At 42.1% G+C, this 25,556-nt stretch overlaps 2 protein-coding genes across 4 annotated transcripts in view; one reads left to right on the top strand and one right to left on the bottom strand.

The window, feature by feature from the left end:
- Positions 1-289: 289 nt before the first annotated feature.
- Positions 290-14,955, top strand: LOC130919444 (potassium voltage-gated channel subfamily H member 1-like). 3 transcript variants are annotated; one of them, XM_057842185.1, is made up of 4 exons: positions 290-449; positions 1,940-2,031; positions 2,168-2,320; positions 12,843-14,955. In XM_057842185.1, the coding sequence occupies exon 4, from the start codon at positions 13,205-13,207 to the stop codon at positions 13,610-13,612; it is 408 nt and encodes a 135-aa protein (XP_057698168.1). In that variant the 5' UTR covers positions 290-449; positions 1,940-2,031; positions 2,168-2,320; positions 12,843-13,204; the 3' UTR covers positions 13,613-14,955. The 3 variants fall into 3 exon arrangements, 2 of the variants coding, with proteins under 2 accessions (XP_057698168.1, XP_057698159.1); XR_009063963.1 differs by having other exon boundaries at positions 295-449; positions 1,952-2,031; XM_057842176.1 differs by lacking the exons at positions 290-449; positions 1,940-2,031; positions 2,168-2,320 and adding an exon at positions 5,120-5,209.
- A 1,927-nt stretch (positions 14,956-16,882) lies between these two features.
- LOC130919388 (protein-cysteine N-palmitoyltransferase HHAT-like) overlaps positions 16,883-25,556 on the bottom strand; it is a 473,408-nt gene continuing 464,734 nt past the window's right edge. The window contains exon 13 of the mRNA XM_057842084.1: positions 16,883-17,366. Coding sequence (XP_057698067.1) covers positions 17,353-17,366 — 14 coding nt within the window. The 3' untranslated portion in view covers positions 16,883-17,352. The remainder of the gene's footprint in view (positions 17,367-25,556) is intronic.

The following is a 25,556-nucleotide window of genomic DNA, read 5'->3' as shown; positions in this document are numbered from 1 at the left end:
GTGAAGCAGTGTCGTCTGTCGTGACTCACTACACTGATTCGTGGCAAATGCTTCATAACACTGAATGAACCATTTCGACACGTTGCTTGATATTGATTTACTGCTTCAGAAAGCTAAGGTTTCTCCATCACTAGTACTACCCTAATTTCCAAATGTTCCACGTGACGTTGAGACGTGTTTGATGCACGAATTCTTCTTTGTTTGTATGTTTGTTTTCTTTTGATACACGAGTTCTTTAGAGCGTCATCCTCCAGCCTTTGTGTCGTTGGACGTGCGTGCGTGACGTAGTCAAGCTTGTGTGTCTGTCACAGAGCGAAAGAGGCTTGCGTCGTATTAAATTCTCCTCTGAAGTTTATCTGGCTGATCTTCTATCTGGACCTGAGAGATGAAGAAGGCACAATCGCTCCTTTTCCAAGCGTTGACCGTGCTTGGCATTTGGGCTTCGCTTGGTGAGTTCACGTTTTTATTTGACTTCAAGGTGCCTCACTGCAAACGTTGTTGGGACTGGATTTGTTTCTTCAGATCATTAGGGGATCAATATAAAAGGGCATTTTATTGGCCCCACCTCGGGGAAATGTATACTTGTCAGATTACTAGACATATTAAGCAAACTGTCAGTCTCATTTGAAACAATGGAAACAATACATTATACATCCGCGGTTTTGAGACACTTTCTGATCCGACTGTGAACTTTTGAAAAAAGGGTGTAGTAAAGCCTATTTAAAACTAACGACTGACTTTAAGCATTGATATGCCACTCATTTAACTCACTGACCGCCACTGACTGAAAACCTGAAACATTCACTTCGGTTTGCCTAGGAAGGCTGCAAATGGATTGGACGTCTAGCACCGTCATTGGCACAGAAACGTGAGAATCCATAGCCAGTCCTCCCAGTTAAGAATAAGCGCACTTCTGTTGTTGTCAGTAGTAAGCTAAACGAACCAAAATTATACATTAATACAAATGTATATATATAACTATTTTAAAACTATTAAAATTATTATGAATAAAAAAAATAACACTAAATATTACTATTAAATTTTATTATAATAATTTTAATATTTTAATAATAATAAATTTAATAAATTCATAATAATTTATAATTTAATTTTATAGTATTATATAATACTATATTATTAGTAGTTTTATTATTACTAAATATACTAAATATAATAACACTAAATATATGATACTAAATATTGACTAATGGCAGTTAAATACTCTTGTAGTTTAGTTTTGGTTAGTTTTAGTTTTATACTAAAGGGTCATAGTATTTACCTATGATATAAATAAATATCTACTTTTTTTAATTCCATTATAATCTTAATGATTTTTTTAATCAATAAATTATCAATAAACCCAATAGATTTGTATTAATGTATAATTGTATTTTTTCATATATAAATAAAATTAACATAAAAAAATAAAAAATAAATACATATATGTTACAGTTCTACATGGACTGAGGTTTTCAATGCAACGCTTCACATTCCAGGTGTTTTGTTTCACATTGCGAGATGGATAATTTTGTATGTGGTGCTTGTGTGTGTGTTTTGTCATAATGTATCAAACGTAGGAAGAGAATGTCCAAAAGACATGTGCTTCAACACAACAGAAACTTAGCTCCAAAACCATTGTCTGTGATCTCAATTGATCTGGATCATGAATACATATAGGTTGAGGTGCTGGAGGGGGAGGGATAACTGAACTTTTAATGACCGAAGGGAAAACAAACAACAACAAAAAACCTGCAGTTGAACACAATCTTGATGACTTTTACAATTGTTGTTACAATATGATTAACACCCCCCACCAACACAAACCTATATAAAGACAAACTGAACACTTTAAAATGCAACTTTTTTTCACCTCGACCTATAACCTTACTCACCTTGTCTTCACTGATGCAAAAGCATCTATTGCACTTTCATATCACAGTTGTTTTGGAAGGGCACTTCTTTCCTGGACTTGGTGGGCTTGGACTTGGTGCTGATGTGGATAAGTTCGCTGTAAAATGACACATTTCAAAGGTAAAGCGTTGGTCAACAACATGTCACTTGTATTCTGCTTGCCTTTAGCCAAAGCATCGAAAGCGTTACTCTTTGCACATCCTAAGTGTGTGTGGGTGTGTGCGTGCGTGTGTGTGTGTGGGTGTGTGTGTTTCAGACAACCCTATGCTGAGAGCTACAAACTCTTTTGTGAACAAGTGATCCGTCAAAGGATTATCGTTGACAAAGAAGTGCTCAGAATGGACAAGCCAAGAAGGTTGTTCGTGAACATCGTTAAGAACCATGAGGATCTTGATGCTTCAGACTACAGGTAATTTATAAATATTCATACTAAAAAGTATTTTTTTTTAATATATATTTAGTCTCTGAAAAAAAGCCTTGAGAGAATGTTTCATTTTGTTCTCTTTGGTGTATTTGTGTGAATGAGAAATATAAGCGCAAGAGTGAATGTATTATGTGGGTGTGTGCGATGTGAATATGTGTGTCTTGTGCTCATCTTTCCCTTTAACTTTCCGCATTGCCAGATGTCATCGCCAATCGCCAGCCTGAGCGGGGGAAAGAGGGAAAAGAAAGAGGGGGAAAATGGGAGAGAAAATGAAAAAAATTGGGCGAATGTCCATGAAAACAGCAGAAAAGACGAAAAGAAGTCAATGGGAGGATGGGGGTGGGATGCGTCACCAGCTGGAATCGAACCACCGCTAGCCAGAACAGTGGTGACTTCCTGTCACTTTTTTTTTTTTTTTCAATCAAACTTTATTCCTTCACACATTACGTCAGCGGTGACTTACAGTCACATGTTGTTGTTGTTTTTTTTAAACAATCAAATCTTTAATTATTAACAATACGTCATCAGATTTTGTTTTGTTTTGTGTGTTTGTTTGGGGCCTAAATGTATGTAGTAGTAAGGAGGATTTCAATTGCAATTACACACACAAAGAAAACTGTATGATTGTAAAGTAATGTATTAATGAAAATGTTCACAATGTTACATTAACGTAAAAATGAGATTTATGTATCTCCACCATTATGTCATTTTAAACACATAACAGTTATTCATGTCCACAAATATAACACTAATAACAACTGGAAATTCTTCAACAACAAAAATAACATCACGTATGTCCAAAAATATGGATTTTACATTGTGAGAAAAAAGTGGGAATTATTCACAACACGAACTATTTACAACATGCAAATTTAAAACACATATTTAAAATATAAAAAGCAAAAAAATCACACAAGCAAAATAAACAATATTCAGTTTTGAAGAAATGTCAATGTTTGAATGTTTATTAATTATATTTACATTGTGAGCATGTTCCTCACACATTTTTGGCATTTGTACTCATGGTTTTTCTCTAAGCCGCCTTTTCTTTGGGGCTTCCCCCCTTGCCTCTCCTTCCTGGTCTTCGAGCGCGACCCTTTTTAGTCTCCACTAAAGTATGCTGCTCGTCTCCAATGGGGCCACGCTCGCGACTGGCTGCGCCGACTTGGACTTGGTTGGCGCTATTCTTCAGCACTCGCTCGTGACTGGCTGCGCTGACTACGACACACTCGCCGGTCATCTTCGCATTTACTCGTGATTGGCCGTGCTACGTCGACCCGCTCGCTCCATCCGCTCTCTCGATTGGCACTTATGCCTTTCCCCCGCGGAAGTGTTAGCTTTAGTGACGAAAAACATTCGGATATATCGGACAGGCATTAGGAAACGTTATGATATGTTAGGATTACTTTAGGATACGTCAGGATACGTTAGGTATACGTGGGCAGGCCAATCGCCGCAAGGTGCCGCCAGTTCATCAGGCAGTGTGTGTTCAGTATTCAGCTAATATGAGTGATGCTGCCACTCAAACTGATCAAAGCACGTCCAATGCAATTCATTCAATGCAACACAAATGTCCCAACCCCATTGATAAAGCAATAAATTCTCATCACCGGAATGGCATACATGTGAAGTCAAAATCCATTTTAGGGGACTCCCTCTGAAAGCTCATCGCGAGAATGGCAAGAGTGCCAAACAGTAATCAGAGAAAAGGGTGGCTACTTTGAAGATACTAGAATATCACGTTTTTAGTTATTTCACCTTTTTTCTAAGTACACAATACACACGTGTGCAATTGTAGCAAGTTATAACAGAATTCACCGGCGGAAATTATGTTGGCACGTTGTGTGGTTGGGGGGGGGGGGGGGGTACTTTGTGAAGGGAACAGCTGGAAATAACTGTTACCTTCCGCGGGTCGCATGCCAGACAGACATTGCTATTTCTTGCAGCCTAAATGTCAATAAAACAACGCGGATTAGCTCCGTGGTTTGATACTCCGCATCCTTCCCTAGCTCGCCACACATTCATAGTTTTATTGCCTTCACTGAGAGTTTATAATGTCAATGGTCAAGAAAATAAAAAGGCACGAATGCCAATGTGTTTTGGCCTGTACTGTATGTAAAGCATACGACAGCTCTGGATGCTAACAATCTAAACAATTATATTGGAATGAGTTTGATGACGCAATAACTCACCTTGAAGATCTGCTGACAAAAACCTGAGTTCTCGACAACATACGCTCTCTCGCTCCGTTGTCATCGAGATGCACTTGCCGCAAGTACACCAGAAGTTTAGCCCAACTCTTGCCTCATCAGGTATTTCTTGCTCTGCATTTCGCCTTTGCTGCTCGTCTTGTGAACGACCGACAGTGCTGTCCTGCTCTTCACTTTTCCGCTCTGGTTCAAATTGGAAGGGACGAACTGACGAGATGTTGCTAATGAATGACACGCTGAAGTCCGGCAGCGGGATTTGTGACGTCACAGCACTGCGACGTCAACAACCATGGCGAACAATCAGTTAAAATAATTTTACAAATTTTTTTAAAACGAAAACATTAAGAGGGATTTAATGTCAAATCATTATAACTCATACTAAGATGTATCTTTTAAGAATTACTTGTCTTAAAACTAGAGGATCACTTTAAATTCAAACCATTGCATTTAAACATGTAGATGGAATATTCGCAGTTAAGCTTGAACTATTTTCTCCGCTCCAGCGGAGCACTTCCGGTTCCGTGCACTTATTGTGAAGGCGGATTCACGCTACTTCCGGTGCGCTACGCCGCAACTTGACGCTGGTTTAGAATCACAGCATAGCAACACGCTAACGGCCTACCACGCAAAACAATCAGACGAACCAACATAACACCAACAAAAGGTAATCATAACAATTTGTCTGCGTAAATATGAATGCTGCTTGTGATACTCACTTTGCATTTTCGCACAGCAATGAACAAACACACAATTAGATGCACGCTCACGTCTTGCATCCACCCGTGACTTTCTTACAATTGACTTCCGCATTCTGGTACGGTGCATGCGCAATCCAACTTTTCACATATTTACGTCAGCCAAATATGGGAATCAAATGATGCTGAAGGCATTGAACGAGCAACTGTGAACATCTTAAGCAAACAATCACATAACTTTGTAGCCTTTTCTACATAACCTAACCATTACTACATGATAAAAATGCCAGGTTTGCATGTTGCGTGTTTTAGATCCCCCTGGTGGTGAGTTGCAATGTCTTGTTTTTCTGATCAGGCATATTTTGGCCACCTAACGAAAGTCAAGACCCACATTAACATTAAAAAGAAATGAAACCATTGTTGAGGAAGAGCAAGTTTTTGGTCTCATTAATTGACGGGCATAATTATAGTTCTAACCGGACTATCTGCAGTGGTATCCAACCTTCATCACATCAGCCCAACTAAATTTCACATGGTCCATTCGAGTCGGATGGATAAATACAGCAGACAAATGTCCACCGAAGATGAGCACAACAGACCTAAACGCTCAATTCAACTCCCAGTTTACCTAAAGGATTATGAAGTCATGCGAGATAGCAAAGAGGAAGAATCAGAATATATAGATTCTTCAGAAGATGGCTCATCAGAAGAAAAAAATATTGCCAACTGCATCGCCGACGAACAAGCAGCACAACCATTGAGCACGCAGGAAGCAGCGCAGACATGTAACGAGGTCAACATCTTGAAAGGATTAGAGATCCAGAGTCCACGCGGTCGACACCGTGAGTCTCCCGGTCCACGCAGCCTACGTCACCGTGAGTCCCAGAGTCCACACAGTCGCCATCGTAAGTCTCCCAGTCCACGCACTCACCGTCGTGAGTCCCAGAGTCCACGTGGTCGACGCCGTGAGTCTCCCGGTCCACGCAGCCTACGTCACCGTGAGTCCTAGAGTCCACATAGTCGCCATCGTGAGTCTCCCAGTCCACGCAGTCACCGTTGTGAGTACTAGAGTCCACGTGGTCGACGCCGTGAGTCTCCCGGTCCACGCAGCCTACGTCACCGTGAGTCCCAGAGTCCACACAGTCGCCATCGTAAGTCTCCCAGTCCACGCACTCACCGTCGTGAGTCCCAGAGTCCACGTGGTCGACGCCGTGAGTCTCCCGGGCCACGCAGCCTACCTCACCGTGAGTCCTAGAGTCCACATAGTCGCCATCGTGAGCCGCCCAGTCCACGCCGACGCCATCGTGAGTCTCCCAGTCCACGCAGTCAACGTTGTGAGTCCCAGAGTCAACGTGGTTGATGCCGCGAGTCTCCCGGTCCACGGCGACGCCATCGTGAGCCTCCGAGTCCACGCCGATGCCATCGTGAATCTCTGAGTCCATGCCGACGCCATCGTGAGTCTCCCAGTCCACGCTTACGCCATCGTGAGTCACCGAGTCCACGCCGACGCCATCGTGAGTCTCCCAGTCCACGCTTATGCCGTCGTGAGTCCCCGAGTCCACGCCGATGCCATCGTGAGTCTCCGAGTCCACGCCGACGCCATCGTGAGTCTCCAAGTCCACGCAGCACCCACCGCAGTGAGTCTCCGAGTCCACGCTCACGTCGTTGTGAGTCCCAGAGTCCACGCCAACGCTTTGGTGAATCAATAATTCACATTACTACTTCCAAAGATCTCACCAACGACATAATGAGAGACGTTTTTATAATTATGACTACAATTATGAGTCAGGTGACCCAAGGAACCACACGTCACCTTTTCCTAATGAAAGACATTCTAGTCACTATCATTATGATCGACCTGGTGGCAGATATGAACCTCCGAGGTACAGCACACAGCACGAACATGCATATCGAGGGCCAACCCCAACCATTCCCTATTTTGTGCATGAGGACCCTCGAGAGTTCACTTGCCTCAAAGTTGCGCTTGATAATCTTCTGCCGCGAGATGCTACAGAGCAGTTCAAATACCAGATTTTGCTGGATCATGTCAAGTTGGATGAAGCGTTACTTCTTGCTGATTCATACTGCAGCAGCCGCTACCCCTACAGTGACACTATGAATGCTCTCAATGAACAGTACGGTCAGCCTCACCAGTTCGCGCTGAAACGCATCGCCGAGCTTATGGACGAGCCAAACATCAGAAGCGGGGATACAAAGGCATTCCGGAAATTTGCTTTAAAAGTGCGTGCCCTGGTTGGGATGTTGTTTCAGTTAGGTGATTTTGGGCAAACAGTTAAAATGTGGTTCACACGTATCCAGAATATTAACTAAGTTGCCACATCACCTCCGAGCAGATTTCAAGAGACACGTAAATCCTCTCCAAACACCTATCCCCACTCTTTTGCATTTATCAGATTGGTTGGAGTATGACGTCAGGGTTCATAAAGATATTTCGCAGTTTCCCAACAAGTCCAGCAGAGACCGCCCTTTCACAAGGAAAGAACAACCAAGAGAGACTCAACCAATGGGCAGCTTTGTGTTTCACAGTAGTGAGCTAAAGCAAGCTGAAATGAGGCCTTCTAAGCATGGATCTAAAGAAAATACAAAAGAACCAACTAAATTCTGCCCTTTTTGTAATACAACCCAACATTTTCTTAACCAGTGCGCAAACTTTAAAATCCTAACAAAAGACCAAATAGACAACTGGATTCGTTCATACAAGAGATGGGAGATACGGGCGTGAACATTTGTGATCACAATGCACTCTAAAGGCAAGATGCAAGAAGTGCAAAGGAAAACACTTAGAGGTGCTCCACGAAAATAATGAAATTCAAGATCACAGCCCCACAACCAGCATTCCAGTCGGCAATGACAACATTGAAATAATGTGCTCCACTGTTGAAACACTGTATGTGGATAAACCTACTAGTAGCAACAAAGTGCTGCTTAAAGTCATCAGAGTCATCCTGAACAATGGAAATACAGCGCTGGATACCTACGCCGTGCTTGATGATGGCTCAGAGCGAACCATTCTACTCCATGAGGCATTCCAAGCCCTAGGACTTCATGGGAGCCCTGAGGATCTGCATCTAAGAACAGTGCGACAAGACGTCTGTATTGTCCACGGTTCCTCTGTATCCTTCACACTTTCATCCGCTACCAACCCAAGTCAAAACTATGAAATACGCAATGCCTTCACTGCCAAGAAGTTTGCTCTGGGGAGTCACTCCTACCCAATAGATACCCTCAGAAGAAAATATCTCCACCTTAAAGACTTGCCAATTCCTGCTATAGACCAAGCACAGCCACTGCTTTTGATAGGTTCTGACCATCAACACCTCATCCTCCCAATAGAGCCAGTCGCCTTGGGCCTCCAGATGGTCCAGCAGCAGTCAAGAAAATCTTGGGATGGACCTTACAAGGCCCATCAAGGCACCTAAATAGTGCTTTTCCTTCTGGAAATTGCTTCTTTACTTCCGGTCATCTAACTCAAGCCGACCTCTTCACTCATGTTGAACGTTTATGGCGACTTGACGTTTTGCCTTATTGCAGTGAAAAGGCTGTTACAAGATCAAGAGAAGACTCAGAAGCACTAAAGACACTGGCGGAGAGAACTACCAGAGTGGAAGTGAACGGTGTCCAGAAGGTATGCAACACCCTTACTGTGGCAAAAGAATCCACCCCAACTTCAAGCACCTAAAGAAGCTGTACTTGCCCTATTACGTAGTACAGAGAAAAGGTTGGCAAAGGACACCATGAAGATTGTAGCCTATAAAGAGGAAATCAACAAACTCCTTAATTTAGGTTACATAAAGAAACTGTTACCTGCTGAAGTTGACTCCAGTCCCAGTTGGTACATTCCCCACCATATGGTAACACATAACGCAAAGAATCAAATAGTATTCAACTGTTCATTCAAGTACAAAGGACTGTCTTTGAACGAGCATTTACTTCCTGGCCCCACACTTAGTTCAAGTCTTCTAGGAGTCTTGCTGCGATTCAGAGAGAATAAAGTGGCCATCAGCAGTGACGTAAAGGGGATGTTTCACCAGGTACGCCTCCTGCCCGAAGACCAGCCGTACCTAAGGTTTCTTTGGCGGAACACAAGCAATGAAGCCCCAAGGGTACCAGTGGTTAGTACTTCCATTCGGAACTGTTTTCAGCCCCTGCTGTGCCACATTTGCTTTGTAAACTCACGTGATAAACAATAGTGAGCCAAACGAAGATGTCCGAACGGCAGTTACACGTTGTTTCTACGTCGATAACTGGCTGCAGAGCCTACCCTCAGTCCAACAGGCACAGTCCCTCGCCAACAAGTTACGTCGTATACTGGAAGAAGGCAGTTTTGAACTTCGTCAGTGGGCAGCCAGTCACCCAGAGGTAATCAAACACCTACCTCTCGAGTGCACATCAGAAAGCACAAAACTCTGGTTCACCCAAAACAGCCACGACCCTCAAGAGTTCACACTAGGGCTTATGTGGCACTGTCGTTCGGATACGTTGTGCTACAAACCAGCTCCTTCCATCAGAGAGCAGCCTACTATGAGAGTCGTCTACAAGGTGCTTGCCAGTCAGTTTGACCCTTTGGGATACATCAGCCCATACATCACCATAGCCAAAATATTAGTACAGAAACTCTGGACGAAAAAACGAGAATGGGATGACCCCAATTTGCCTGAGGATTTGCTCAAAGCTTGGACATCCCAACTCGACGAACTTTCCCAACTCACCAAGATCTCATTTCCAAGGTGCTACACCGAATCCAACTCGCATCATTCCACCTGCAGTAGGACAGTTCACATATTCAGTGATGCTTCAGAGCAGGCATATGGATCGGTGAGTTACCTCCGCACTACCTATCAAGATAATGAACAAGTATCCTTTCTGGCTGCTAGATCGCGCGTGGCACCGAAAAAACAGCTATCAATGCCGAGACTTGAACTTTGTGGTGCATTAATTAAGTGGAGCTCAACTTGCAGCAATGTTGAAAAGAGAGCTCACACTGGAGATAAATGAGTACATCTACTGGACTTACTCCACAACAGTCCTCACTTGGCTGCAGTCACAATCCTGTAACTATAAGGTGTTCGTCGGGACCCGCATAGCGGAAATCCAGGAGCTCACCAACCCAATGGCATGGCGATATGTGAACTCACAAAACAACCCGGCAGATGATATCACGCGTGGAAAAACTCTGTCCTACTTTAATAACCACAACCACTGGAACCAAGGTCCAGATTTCCTAAAGCAACATCATTCCAAGTGGCCAGTCAAACCGGTCATTTTAAATAACGACATTCCCGAAGAGATGAGGAAATCTGTGTTCTGTGGCCAGATTTCAAACTGCACAGCTCATCTGCTACGTGATCCACAACAATTTGGACATTTCCAAGAATTGTTAGAGACCATTGCTCGCAGCCTGCACGGGGCGGCAAGCAAAGATTACAGTCCATCTGCAGAAGATTACCGGCAGGCTGAACTAACAATTTTGAGAAAGGCACAGTGCGACAGTTTCCCAATGGAAGTGGAACATTTAAAGGCTGGGAGAGCTGTACGTCCCAATAGTCGTCTGTTGAAGCTGTCACCAGAGTGGGATCAAGAAATGGAATTGATAAGAGTTGGTGGTCGTCCCCGCCACTGTGATCTTACTACAGATTCTCTTCATCCAGTAGTACTTGATCCAGCCCACCACATCACCAAGCTTATCTCAAGACCTACGACCAGCAGCTACGGCATCCAGGAGCTGAGCGGGTCTTCGCAGGCGCTATTGGATTTTAAAAGGCAGACAAGCAGTGCGTAAACTCCAGCACGAGTGCCCACAATGTCAAAAATGGAGGGCAAAACCAGAAACCCCAAAAAATGGCTGACTTGCCCCCAGCTCGCCTCAGACTTCATCATCCAGCATTCAGATATGGACTGTTTTGGCCCCCTAGAGGTTAAGGTGGGGAGGCGAACAGAGAAACGTTGGGGTATTCTCTATAAATGTCTAACCACCAGAGCCGTGTACATTGACCTTATAACCAGTCTGGACGTTGATGCTTTCCTGATGTCCTTGCGCAGACTGATTGCAAGGAGAGGCCAACCTCATGAAGTCTACTCTGACCAAGGGACAAATTTCAAGGGAGGCAATGCAGAATTACAGCAGACCTTCAATGAACTTACCCGTCTTCTGAAAAGACAACTGTCTTCACAGCAAATTGACTTTCATTTAAAATTCCCCCAAAGACCCCACATTTCTTTGGAGTGTGGGAAAGAGAGATCAGGTCTGTCAAATCATAACGCCCTGCAGAAAGTGCTCGAGTTCTACACAGCCTTCTCCAATCACTTATCTCGCAATCTGCTGCTCATTTACAGCTTTCGCAAGAGGCTGAGTGATGTTTTCCCCGCGTGCACAAAAACACTAGCGATTGATAAAGAACCCTCAGGATCGCGAATCAGCCACGCAGCCAGACAGGTTTGCGCGTGTAGACGGACACTGACGGTAAATTAACCCGTTCCCCCTTTCCTATCCTTCAACTCTGAATTGAACGAGTACAGTTGCGACCAATCATTACCTCATTCATATTAAGGTCACACTGCCCAAGAGAGAGCACGGCTGAGATTGAATTGCTGGCCTATGAAGAGGCAATCCCTGCCCAAGAGAGATCACGGCTGAGATTGAATTGCCGGCCTATGAAGAGGCGATCTCATCTTCGGCACTGAAATAACAGTTGACCAGCAGCGCGGCATGGGGGAGCGTAGGAGGGTAATGTTGCGCTATACGCGCCCTGCTGGGAAGTCCTGAGGTGGATTGAATAAGCGCTCAGCGAGCTTGTATTGGCCGCCGATGAAATCCTGTGCCCGGTTCGCTTGACAGCCAAGTGATACTTCACATGAAAAATGGTTTGGGTTCAGAGCTTTTGGATTCTGCTTTTGAAAGCTTAAGCTTTGTCCAAACTTTGACTTTGCCTGTGCTTCTATTCTGGCATCCCACTGACCTCAAATAAAATCAGGTTGCATTCAAGAGGACATATTATAGGAAAAAAAACTTCATGATAGCTTGAATACAAATTTTTGGGTCTCTGCTCAGCCATCACTTGTGAAATCAAACCATACAAGGAATCAAAACTGATCCTGATAATGAGATTTAAAGGTTGATGGCGCTAGCTTCCACTGGCCAGGAAGTAAATCGATGAAGAGGATTTGCTTAATCCATAATAAGTTGCGAGATGATGTATTGCGATGCTTTGATTAATCACTATTTTGACAAATACCTTAATAAATTACAACATCTACTGTCAGATATCTTGAAACAGGTGTCCCAAAAGGTTCAATCCTGGGTCCAGTATTTTTTTCCCCCTTTATATAAATCATCTACTGTCGCTACGGTGTATTCAAACATTCTACCACAATGTTGTTTTTTAACTGTAATTAGCCTTTTCTCTATTTTCTATGTCACTTCAGACACTTTAGATGATTTGGTCATCTCAATAACAGTAAAAGAAATTTAGTCTTTGTGCGTGTGTGCAGACATTTGTCTGAAAGGGACTGGAGAATAAATGCTCTATTTGTCTCCTTAATGATAATTATTTTAAATCATTAGCATGCTACATTCTCTTTTAGATGGTGTTCCGAAAAATCAGCGATGTGAAACGAGAGGAAGACGAGGGTCAGAGGCGGAAAAACGAAGCCCCTCTCAACTTGCCTCCCGACCACCCGGTGCGTAAACTCTTCCAGCGCTTCCGGCAGCAGCAGGAGGCTCGGACGGCCACGGAAAAGACGAGTGAAGACAATGACGTGGAGAAGGGTCCCCTCTATGTGGAAATTCCCAAGACAGCAATCATCATCACCAGCATTGTGACAGTGACGGAAAGCCCGGCAACGCCGTCATCGCCGCCAAACAAGGCAAAATCAAAGGCTGGGGGCGCTTCGAGGAATCCATGGCGAAACCTGAGAACTGGAAAACGGTGTCCAAAGCCTAGTCCATGGAGACGTTGCCAGAGCGAACCAAAGGTCACGAGTCACAGATGCCCCTGAAGAAAACGGACTTGTGTGACAGCGGCATCACCAAAAGCGACCTGCGCCTCGACAAAGTAAGCGACTTCCGCTTGACTACGCAGGACCGCAGTCCCGTGCAGCCTCCCGAAATCAGATTTTCCTTCTGCCCCATTCCCGAGCAGACCCTACACGCCTCTCTTCAAGAAGTCAAGCTGGAACTTAAAGACGACCTGAAGAGCCTCAACGTCCCAATGTCGGGTCTGGAGGCGCAGCTAGCCGAAGCCCTCCAGCTCCTTAAATCCAGGACGCCCACCACTGGCTCTCCGCAAGGTCTCTTTGACATTTCCAGACCCGCCTCTCCAGAAGCCGACAAAGAGGAGGACATCTTCTCGTGAGCACTATAGGCACATTTTACTGTCAACCAAGCCGCAATCCGGTAATGGCCACTACAGACCCTACTCACCAACGTCACAGAATGACGTGTCGCTGTATCTGGCCGCCATATTGTCCGTCATTGTTTATCCGTATTCTCAAAGGTTTCAATTTGTCGTGCAATTTATAGTGCAATTCATGGAAGCCCCGGTGCTTTCAGACGCTGTAAACTCATTGGATGCGTTGCATAAAAGGCGTTATGTGGAAAAGCTTCAGTCTATCCATTCGCCAGATCCATATTTGATGCCTAAATCGATATTTTTCGACCCGCTGTCTTCGCCCTCTCTGCCAGACATCTGCTACCCTGATATCTAAAACCATCTTGTCCACAAAAAATCCTCCTATTCTCACGAAAGTTTGAAAAACATTAAGAGCAGCACTCTAACCAACATTACCCCGTGTGACCCTTTACTTCCAATTTTCTAAAATGGCGACAATCAATCAAAAAAAAAGTTGACTGCGATGGCCGACGCTTCAAGGATAGGTGGATATTGGACTATTTCTTCAATAAAACATGCAACAACTGTGTCTGCCTCATTTGCAAAGAGACAGTCGCTGTTTTCAAAGAGTTCGATGTGACGCGATATTACAAAACAATACACGCTAACATGTACAACATTACAGGGAAGATACGCAGCGAGAAATTATAGCAACTTGAAGCTTGTTTAATTTCACAGCAGCAGTATTTCGCAAGAGCCCGAGTGTCGAAAGAGAACGCCACAAAAACAAGACTGTTGAAATTATGAATTAAAAAAAATAATAATAAAGCAACTGTGACACGCAGAAGGGCTTGCTAAAATTTGTTAAAATATATTGTTCTATGTAAATCAGCCAAGGTAGCCCCCCGCATTTTACCACACCAAATCTGGCCCCCTTTGCAAAAGGTTTGGACACACCTGTTTAACTGATGATCCGTAGACGAGGCCAGCTTCTTTCACTTGGTACCAGCTAAATATTATTCAAAATTTAATGATGGTGGAAGAAATAAGCATCTTGAATTTGAAACTGTATGTTGTTGGCGATTAGCCTCGCAATGATCTTAATTGTGCTTGTCAGCCCAAAACCCTCTAAATATATATTAAATGCATTTTACCAGATATAAAATGACTACTACATAATCCGTGGTAATCTTTTGGAGCCCAGTTTTCTTGTCGAATTGCAGCAGTCCATCTCGCTCTCCTCTCTGGGTCTCTCGGAATACGGTAGAACTTAAGTCTCTCCGTCTATCTTCTCTGTTATTGCAACCAACCGCCACACACGCCTTCACCATTTTGATTATTAATGTTAATGAGCATAAAAACACGCCATAACAGGAGGAATTTACGTAGCGGTAATGCGTCAACACAACGAGTTGACAGACAATATGGCGCGGAGGCGTGGTTGTGACGTCATGTGAGTAGGGTCTATATGGCAATAGTTGAGGCTGCAATGATATGGGGGTCGCCTTTTAGATTAGGCATCCAGGCATAGTCTTTTAAAGACTGCAGGCCTCCGTAGCAGGAACGCGAACGCCACAGACAAGGCACTGAGGTGGAACCTGCCGCGGGTTAACCTGAGTAGCCTTTTATCTGTAGATACCAAACGATGTGCTCGAAATGTTTGAGCTGCCACGTAAAATGGCATGGCCCCAATGTTGTATGCCGTCTGATTCCTTGCATGTAACATCAAATATACACATTTTCACCATGATATCATGGTATGTACTACATGTACGCAGACACTCTAGCGTTCTCTCGGGTGAAACAAACCCATACTGTCATTTGAACCAAGGCAGAGTGATTGTAAAACGGTAAATTGCTCGGATGATTTATAGCCTTTTTCGCTAACGCTGTAGCTTGAATGTGAGATGTATCAGTCGAAAAGATGGCATTCGATAAGTATTCCGATGAAGTTTATATTATCAGTGAGGCTAAGTAACTTTTCTGTTCCTTAGATTAATGCCACTGTTGTCTACTCTAAAAAAAACCTAACAAATTATTTTATACATACTACTGAGAAAAAATAATCCACAAACTTTGAAAGATTTGGTTCGCAGTCAATTCTTTCAGAATTGGCTATTCCTCGCAATCGTCTCTGTACAACCATTTCCGACATCCACTGGATTTATCCTCCTCAACCACAGTTCCCAAGTGATTCATTTGCATTTTTTCGAATCCTAAACCTTTTAGTCTATATCCGTTTATGGAACTCCAGACATTTTTTGCTATCTTTTTCAGGTCGAGGTCAGCAGTAGTCAACAACATTTCATCCGGAAGTAGGGTAGCGCCTATTGTTTACAAACATGAAACGGTACTACACGCACCTCGATAGGTTTGATTAAGGGCAAATGAAGACCTTTCCGGATTTTGGTGTAATTTTAACTTTGGACGAGTTCGTCAAAACAACCATGACATTATAAAAACGTAATTGCAAGGATAATTTGCGTTTTTTTAAAAAGTTTTTTTGCACTCCGTTAATGGTCCCTTCGCAAACCCGGCAGTGTGACGTGGATTCCCCGACGCAGCAGAGAAGACTATCCACAGCTAGCATAGCAGCAACAACGATGTCAGTGATATTTCCACCAAAGGTAAGCATTCAGGATCGCTCTTTCGTGACGCTACCGATGGCAAAGGGTCCCAGGAAAGATTAACTACAATTAATCCCTACATGTTTGAACGTGAGGCGTCAGATGACGGTGATTTTCTTGACACAGCAGATGTCGTCATGACGCCAATTGACAGCTCGACACTTCACGAACGGGAGAGTGAGTGGTAAGCCTTCCGTGAGTGGTAAGCCTAAGTCCAGCATCGAGATTTTTTTATTGAGAGAATGCAATTACATGGTTGTATACTTTTCCATGCTCTCCACATAGCTAAAACAGGGTATTAGGTAATGGGACAGCTCCTACCGATCTAAATACTGTAAAGCTAGCCCAAATGTGGCTAAATGAATGATATGTTATTGATTTTTCAAAATAAATGACAAAACGATTTTATTTTCCAGGTGTTGCTGTAAACAGTCAAGTAATTACCCTTACAAGAGTATGCCTGTGTCGTCAGGAGATCCCAGACGTGAGAGCCAAACTTGAGGAGGCTGAAGCACTGACAGAGGCATGAAATACATTTAAAAAATAAAACCATAAATTGTAAACAACATTCTATTCTATTGGTATGTATTGTAATTACGTTCTGAAAAAATATTCAATAGGTTAGCTATGCTATAGCTAATTTATACCAAGCACACAATGGCACACATCAAAGAACAAATTTAGTAAGCAATACTAAGTTACTAAGCAATACAAAGTTGGGATAGCAACAGACTAGCGCAACATTGAAAAATGATAATGGCAGTGGGAAATATGTATTTACTCTTTTCTGTAGCATTAAGTGTTCTCTATACAAAGATAAATCATTATTAAAATATGAAGGTAACTAGATTTTTCTTTTAAAAAATGTGTACTGTATATATGACTAGTTTATGATTTCATGTCATCAAAATTTGCTACATTTATTTCTCCTAAGTCATCGTCATCTGATGTCGCAGACGGAAGAAATTCAGCATCTGGCAGGCATCATATAGGATCTCTTCAGTCGTCATTGCTGGACAACGCATCACTTGGGTCATCATATGACTCGACCCACTCTCTCTTGATTTTGGGAAACTGGGTTGCGACTGACTTGCAACGCTTTTTTCATCGTGGTGAGGGTTTCCGCCACTGAATTTTTTATGTTTGGCTTCCTGGAGAAGCAAAAAAAAAAATCACAGCAGCATGAAAATATTGGATGAATCCTAATTTTAATTTAATAATAATTTCTTGGTGATCAAATAATAATGCCCCAGTCAAAGCAGCATCTATTTGATGCTATTGTTCCCTCTTCAAATAGGCAGACCTTGATTTGATGCTGTAGTACAATAGTTATGTTTTATTGAGATGTATTTGATACATTAGGGCCTTGCAGGTGGATTGTTTTATTTATAGGCTTTATATTTACCCTGTGACAGGCCAAAAAACAATGAGCCAAGGACCTATTTGGTGCTGGGGACATTTGAATTTACATAATACCTATTGATATAGTAATAAAATCACATGAGTAGACCTGTCAGACAGAGGTTGCGCTAGACTTTTTCGGTGTCTGTCATTTTGACTGACAGGGTCATAAAAATCCGGTCATAATCTATTTTTACCCGTCACTTAAATTTTAAAAATGATGATAATGACATTGTGGTGACCCTTTGTTTGGCATAATTCACCTTCCGTACTTGTGTGTCCATTTGGCCGAGCGCGTTACCGGCTACGACACAGTTACGTGACAGAGACACTCAAGAGCCGCGCGCGTTCCGGCTTGAATAGAGAGTTTACAGAGAGCAGCAGAGCTACAGCGGCTGGACACAGCAATTCCAGTTAACAAGACTCTTAACATTGGATACCGCTTCAACATATTCAATAGTATTTAGTTTTCATTCATTTTAAATTAATATTCTGTCTGAACAAGCTTAACAGAGAATCCACACCGTGCCATCACACATCAAGCAGATGAATATGTAACTTTTTCTCCGCAGTGACAAAAACAGAGTCTTACACCTTCCTCCTGGTGCGCATAGACTTGAATTGCGTGCCCCCTTGTGCAGTCCCTGTTTTTTCACCTCTTTTATCAACACCATCGTCGTTTTGGGGCTTTTTGAAGAAACTTCGGACGCTCAGTTGCCTTGACATTTTTCAGAGTAAGGCCAACGACGTCATGCATCAAGAGAGACAATAGCTAATTAATATGCTCACTCGCCACCCTGTGGTCTGGGGTGTGAATTGCAACCTGTCAAAATGACAGATGGACTTCAGTTTTTCCCGTCACCATTTTTAAAAATCGGTCAACGACGGAAAATATTCGGTTAACGCGATCCCTGCTGTCAGCAAACGTATCTACTTATGACAGGGCAACAGCAAGAAAAAAAAAATGTCGCGCTTCAGCAAACAGGCAGCAGGAGTCCACTTCGTTTATCAACAGAAGTGCATCAAATTTTAGAATCAGAGGGTCTACTTACGTCTTTGTAAAACCAAGGTTGCATTGTTGTAGGTTTTCATAGCTGTCGTCGCTGAAATGATGAAAACAATGAGCCGATCGGGGACCTGTATGCATGCTCACAAAAAGGGTCCAAACCTTTGCAGGAGAAATTTTTTGGGACCACTCATAGAGTCTCGGGTCTTCCTGTGAGCAATTCATCGCTACACATCGAGATGGCATGACAAATCTCGCGAGTAATACCCAGAAAATGTTTGCAATACATGGCGAGGATAGCGTGGTGCTATATTTCCGTGTTCAGCGTGGTGGCGAGGCTCCCTGGAAGTTACGTCATCAGGTAGCGGTCGGCAGGGTAGCGCGTCTCTCGTCGCTATGGTGTTGCTATGGCCATAACTCAAAAACTACGCGGTCAATTATTATTATTTTTTTAATGTGACTTTTTGAGACAGTGAATGATGCATTAATACAATTCAACTGAGTAAAACACTCAAGAGTGAAATCCGAAAAGCTCTTCAGTTGCCCTTTAAGCGAGGTTGTTTGTGTTGTAAGGGGACGGTCGAGAGTTACGCCCCGGAACAAGTGAGTGATATACGCATTTTATTATGGTGGCGTCGAAGACGGTTATGAATTATACAGCGGCATGCTTGACAGCGTCCAGCAGTTATTGTGATAAATAGTTTCAGTGGAGGAGATGCTTAATGACAAATGGAATGCAGTTCTAATAGCTTAGTGGTTGTTTAGAACATGTTAGTCATCTCGCACTGGAACACGAAAAGAACCACAAACAGTACACAACTTCACATAGCATGAAAACCATGGATAACTAAAGTTATATGGTGCCTTGCAAAAGTATTCGGCCCCCTTGAATCTTGCAACCTTTCGCCACATTTCAGGCTTCAAACATAAAGATATGAAATTTAATTTTTTTGTCAAGAATCAACAACAAGTGGGACACAATCGTGAAGTGGAACAACATTTATTGGATAATTTAAACTTTTTTAACAAATAAAAAACTGAAAAGTGGGGCGTGCAATATTATTCGGCCCCTTTACTTTCAGTGCAGCAAACTCACTCCAGAAGTTCAGTGAGGATCTCTGAATGATCCAATGTTGTCCTAAATGACCGATGATGAAAAATAGAATCCACCTGTGTGTAATCAAGTCTCCGTATAAATGCACCTGCTCTGTGACAGTCTCAGGGTTCTGTTTAAAGTGCAGAGAGCATTATGAAAACCAAGGAACACACCAGGCAGGTCCGAGATACTGTTGTGGAGAAGTTTAAAGCCGGATTTGGATACAAAAAGATTTCCCAAGCTTTAAACATCTCAAGGAGCACTGTGCAAGCCATCATATTGAAATGGAAGGAACATCAGACCACTGCAAATCTACCAAGACCCGGCCGTCCTTCCAAATTTTCTTCTCCAACAAGGAGAAAACTGATCAGAGATGCAGCCAAGAGGCCCGTGATCACTCTGGATGAACTGCAGAGATCTACAGCTGAGGTGGGAGAGTCTGTCCATAGGACAACAATCAGTCGTACACTGCACAAATCTGGCCTTTATGGAAGAGTGGCAAGAAGAAAGCCATTTCCATAAAAAGTCTCGTTTAAAGTTTGCCACAAGCCACCTGGGAGACACACCAAACATGTGGAAGAAGGTGCTCTGGTCAGATGAAACCAAAATTGGACTTTTTGGCCACAATGCAAAACGATATGTTTGGCGTAAAAGCAACACAGCTCATCACCCTGAACACACCATCCCCACTGTCAAACATGGTGGTGGCAGCATCATGGTTTGGGCCTGCTTTTCTTCAGCAGGGACAGGGAAGATGGTTAAAATTGACGGGAAGATGGATGCAGCCAAATACAGGAACATTCTGGAAGAAAATCTGTTGGTATCTGCACAAGACCTGAGACTGGGACGGAGATTTATCTTCCAACAGGACAATGATCCAAAACATAAAGCCAAATCTACAATGGAATGGTTCAAAAATAAACGTATCCAGGTGTTAGAATGGCCAAGTCAAAGTCCAGACCTGAATCCAATCGAGAATCTGTGGAAAGAGCTGAAGACTGCTGTTCACAAACACTCTCCATCCAACCTCACTGAGCTCGAGCTGTTTTGCAAGGAAGAATGGGCAAGAATGTCAGTCTCTCGATGCGCAAAACTGATAGAAACATACCCCAAGCGACTTGCAGCTGTAATTGGAGCAAAAGGTGGCGCTACAAAGTATTAACGCAAGGGGACCGAATAATATTGCACGCCCCACTTTTCAGTTTTTTATTTGTTAAAAAAGTTTAAGTTATCCAATAAATTTTGTTCCACTTCACGATTGTGTCCCACTTGTTGTTGATTCTTGACAAAAAATTAAAATTTTATATCTTTATGTTTGAAGCCTGAAATGTGGCGAAAGGTTGCAAGGTTCAAGGGGGCCGAATACTTTTGCAAGGCACTGTATATAATTTCCACTATTACTTGTAGTGAAGGGATTTAAATGCTCCAAGCGGGGAGGGTTTTTTTAAGAGTGTCAGCTGTAAGAGGAACATGATATATTTATATTTTGTGCAACTGGTTTGCATGCAGGCTTTATTGTAAAAAAGAAAAAAAAAAACCCAAATCATCTTGTCTAAATTGCATTATTTCACAGTAATACCAAATATGTTTGCAAAGCAGAGAACCTTTTTCGTGGGTTCCATTGTAATGTTGACAGGCAGAAATCACTTTACCAATCATTTCAAATGGATTCATAAAAAATATATATAAAATGTTTTTAAAAAACAAAACAAAACTAAGATTGTGCGGCAAATCATTTCCACATAATGTATTTTTTTAATCCCTTGACTGTATATGAAAATGCAAATTATTTTTATGAGGGTTTTATCATAAAAATATCCCTGGAACAATTGGTATTCTATTCAGACAGTAACTTTGTCCACTTAAATAAAAATCATGTCAACAAATAAACTCATGTTTGGTCCTTATTAGTAGCAGTTTGTTTTATTTTAAGACTAATAAAAGCGTAAAATCAACTTCACAGGCAGGACTAATCAGACGAACTGCCTTGTACATATTTTATGATCATTTTCCTGTACTAATGTAAAAGCCTGGAGTCATGCAATAATTATACAAATGGGGTAATGTATGTAGAATTTATGAGTAGGGATGTCCCGATCCAGGTTTTTGCACTTCCGATCCGATACCGATATTGTTTTGCACATCCGATACTGATACTGGCCGATACCGATACCGGCCTATCTGAGCATGTGTTAAAGTTTAAAGTTATTTAGCCTCCTTAATTAGTTGTAAGACTCATTTTGAAAATGGTTTTAGTACTCCTGATAACTAGCCAGCTGAATTAGGTGAGTTTGAATAACACACAACGGTTGGTAACAAGAAACTTACCTGTTTATTCAGTGACAAACACAAGACATTATAAAAAAAACAAACAGAAATGGCATAGTCAGTCAGTAAAAAGTGCAAATAATATTGTAAACTGTCTTTAAAAAGCAAAACACACAAACAACCTCAGTGGAAAATCCCACAAACCCCCTAAGCTATTAGATGCTTTTAATGTTTCGTACATTAGTTACAATAATAGTATAAAAAGCCTCTCAGGTTTAAATAAACGACTATTTCAGTATCAAGTTAACATTTTAAAACAGTAAATAAAATTACTCAAGTCCCCATTGTGTATGAGCAGCTTTAAACTACATTCAATTCATTTAATTTTGTGAATCAACTGTTAAAGTTGTTAAAATTGCTCCCGTTATTCCATAATTTCCCTTCTGTCCACTTTCGACATATGAAAGTTTTAAAACTGTTTTGAAGATAGATTCAAGTCAAAATTTTGCCGATTTAGGAGTATTTTAGATCAAAAGTTGATTAGGTTCGCTTGGAAGGTTCACAACGGCCTACTAGGGAAGTCTCCTGCTTTAAGATGGCGGCTGTTTACTAACGCAACTAGTTTTCAATTAAAGATGCACCGATACCGATACTAGTATCGGCAGGGGGCGCCGATCCGGCCCGAAATGGTGGTATCGGTATCGGCGAGTACCAACAAAGACGGCGCTGATACCATTTACCGGTCCATTATTATATCATTTGACCACAGCCTTTTTCTCCTCCTGGCGCTCACTACACTGTGTCTCTGTGTTGAGTGATGACACGTGAACACCAAGCAGCTATCGCTATTGGCTTGCTCCAGACCAATGAGAGCGGGCCAATAGCCACTCCTGACCAATCAAAAGGGGGCTTTTTCATATGGACGAAAAACAAACCAGGAAATATGGCGGCGGTCGGCAAATATTTCCAGATAGAAATCCCGTCGATTAAAATCAATGGCTGCATGCAAGATTTGCGGCCTGAAAGTTTGGAGATGTGGAGTTAAATCGGCCAGTTTCAATACCTCGAACTAGATAAAACATTTGAAGACGAAACGTGAACGAACACAACGAGTTCGAGCCTGCAAGAGCAGGACTGCTATCCAGAGGAAGAAGGCCGCTGGACCGGTGTTGTACCGAAATCTGCGATCCGTCAGATTCTGTGACGAAGGAGGGCGATGTTGCCAAAAGCAAGGCCGACAGCAACGAAGATGAGGAATCGAAGAAGGCCACTTACGCTAACGGCGTAAACAGCCATTTGCTACGTAAATGAGGCTATTCACTCGAAGTTGCCGAGGCTTATTTTCCCTTTCAACGAATAAACGTCATGATATTTAATCATGACGCTGACATTTGGAAAATGTCTGCTTCAAAAAATCACATACAGTAGCTATATCATACAGTATATTATGAATTTTTGATGTTTCGAAAATTTCTGCTTGAATAGATTACTTTTGATATTGTGAAACAGTAAGCTGCAATAAATTGCGATTTTTCTTCTTATTCTTCCTGACGAGGTTATTGTGTAAATATCCTCTTCAATGAATTACATTTATTGTATGACTTTTGACGTTGTGAAAATGTGTGTTCTAATAAATTAATTGCTGTATTGTATTTCTGAGATTATGAAATTATCTGCACCTATAAATTACATTATGAATTTATTACTCTTCCTCACACACTCACGCATACACAATTTTCGATGTATAAGGACAATGAATGATATAAATGTAAATGCTGTAGTTAGTGTGTGATTTCGCTGTATTTTACTTATGCAATTTCCCAGCCCATCGAAGGCAATTCCTTATTTGACATTCCCTTACTGTCATTTGAATGCATGTGTCCTCAAAATGACCACCAGATACTATATTTATAGTGTCACGTTTTCTCATAGGTGCAGATGTGGCTGTCGGAAATGGTGATACTCCTCTACTGTGTCTGAGAACAATCAAGTCACTCTTAAAGCTCTTTGCTGATCTTTTGACACCATCCCAACTCCCCCCTACTATATATCCTCTCAACTGGACCCCCAGAGGGTGTATATTTAATTATTACATTTTCCGATAGGTGCAAATGTGGCTGTTGGAAATAGTGATACTCCTCTACTGTGTCTAAGAACAATCAAAACACTCTTAAAGCTCTTTCCTGATCCCCTGACACTATTCCTACTCCCCCCTACCACATCTTGTCTCAATTTGACCCCCAAAGTCTGTACACTTTATCATGACATTTTCTGATAGGGTCAAATGTGGCTGTCAGAAATTGTGATCCTCCCCAACTGTAGGTGGGGCTGTAACATTGACACTTGCACTTTTGCAATAGCCGATTAACCCAATTTTCAGCTATGGGGTCCAATTGAAAAAATATGTACTGGGGGAATTGGGGTCTGTCATTAGATCAGCAAAGAGCTTTAAGGGTGACTTGACTGATTTTAGACACAATACAGGAGGATCACATTTTCTGATGCTGACAATTTCTGTAAGCCACATCTGCACCTATCAGAAATTGTGATCCTCCTGTGATGTTTAGTGATGACAAAATGTACAAACTCTGGGGGTCCAATTGAGAGGAGATGTAGTATGGGGGGGGGGGGGGGGGTCAGAAAATTTGCAGAGAGCCTAGTGGTGACTTCATTTTAGACACAATAGGGAGGATCACAATTTCTGACAGCCACGTCTGCACCTACCAGAGGTTGTGACAATAAAAATATAGTGGAGGTCGTTTTGAGGTATTATATATTCAGGTGACGGTAAAATAATGTTAGATTAGTAAGGATTTGTCTTTGATGGGCTGGGCAACAGCATAAGGAAAATACAGCGAGATCACAGACTACGGCATATATTTATATCATTATCCTTATGCATTTAAAATTGTGAGTGCACGTGTGGAAGAGTCATAAGTTAAAAGAATGAAAGTAATTTATAAGAGCGGACAATTCCATAATTTCACAAATACAATACAGTACCTAATTTAGAAAAGCGTACATTTTCACAACATCAAAAGCCATACATTTTATGTAATTTATTTAATGGGATATTTACATAATAACCTCATCATGATGAAGAATAATAGCAATTTATTACAGCGGACTATTTCACAATGTCAAAAATTCATATGAAATATCCAAAACTTTTAAAGCATTTTCTTAGTAACGATGTCATGATCGAATGTCGCGACGTTAATACCGTGAAAGGGAAAATAAGCCTCGCAACTTGTAGCGAGCCTCGTTTACGTAGCAGTTCACGCCGTTAGCGTAAGTGTTCTTCTTCGTTTCCTCTTCGTCGTTGCTGTCGGCCTTGCTGTTGGCAACATCGCCCTCCTTCGTCACAGATTCTGACGGATTGCAGATTTCGGTACAACACCGGAGCTGTTCTGTTCAACAACCTCTGGTCAGTTCACTTCGTCTACTTTACTTTTATTGTCTTTTACTGAAAGAAATGCCGCAGTAATTTGGGAAGTGTTTCCAAAGTATTGTTGCCACATTTCCGAAATAGAAATAAGGGACTCCCACCTCCCGAAAAAAAGGAGAGAC

The sequence above is a fragment of the Corythoichthys intestinalis genome, chromosome 1 (genome assembly GCF_030265065.1).
Source record: "Corythoichthys intestinalis isolate RoL2023-P3 chromosome 1, ASM3026506v1, whole genome shotgun sequence".
Classification (NCBI taxonomy): Eukaryota; Metazoa; Chordata; class Actinopteri; order Syngnathiformes; family Syngnathidae; genus Corythoichthys; species Corythoichthys intestinalis.
This window is presented reverse-complemented; position numbering and strand designations above follow the sequence as displayed.

Coding starts and splice junctions, on each gene's coding strand:
- LOC130919444 (XM_057842176.1), top strand. CDS start 12,843: ATGGTGTTCCGAAAAATCAGCGATGTGAAACGAGAGGAAGACGAGGGT.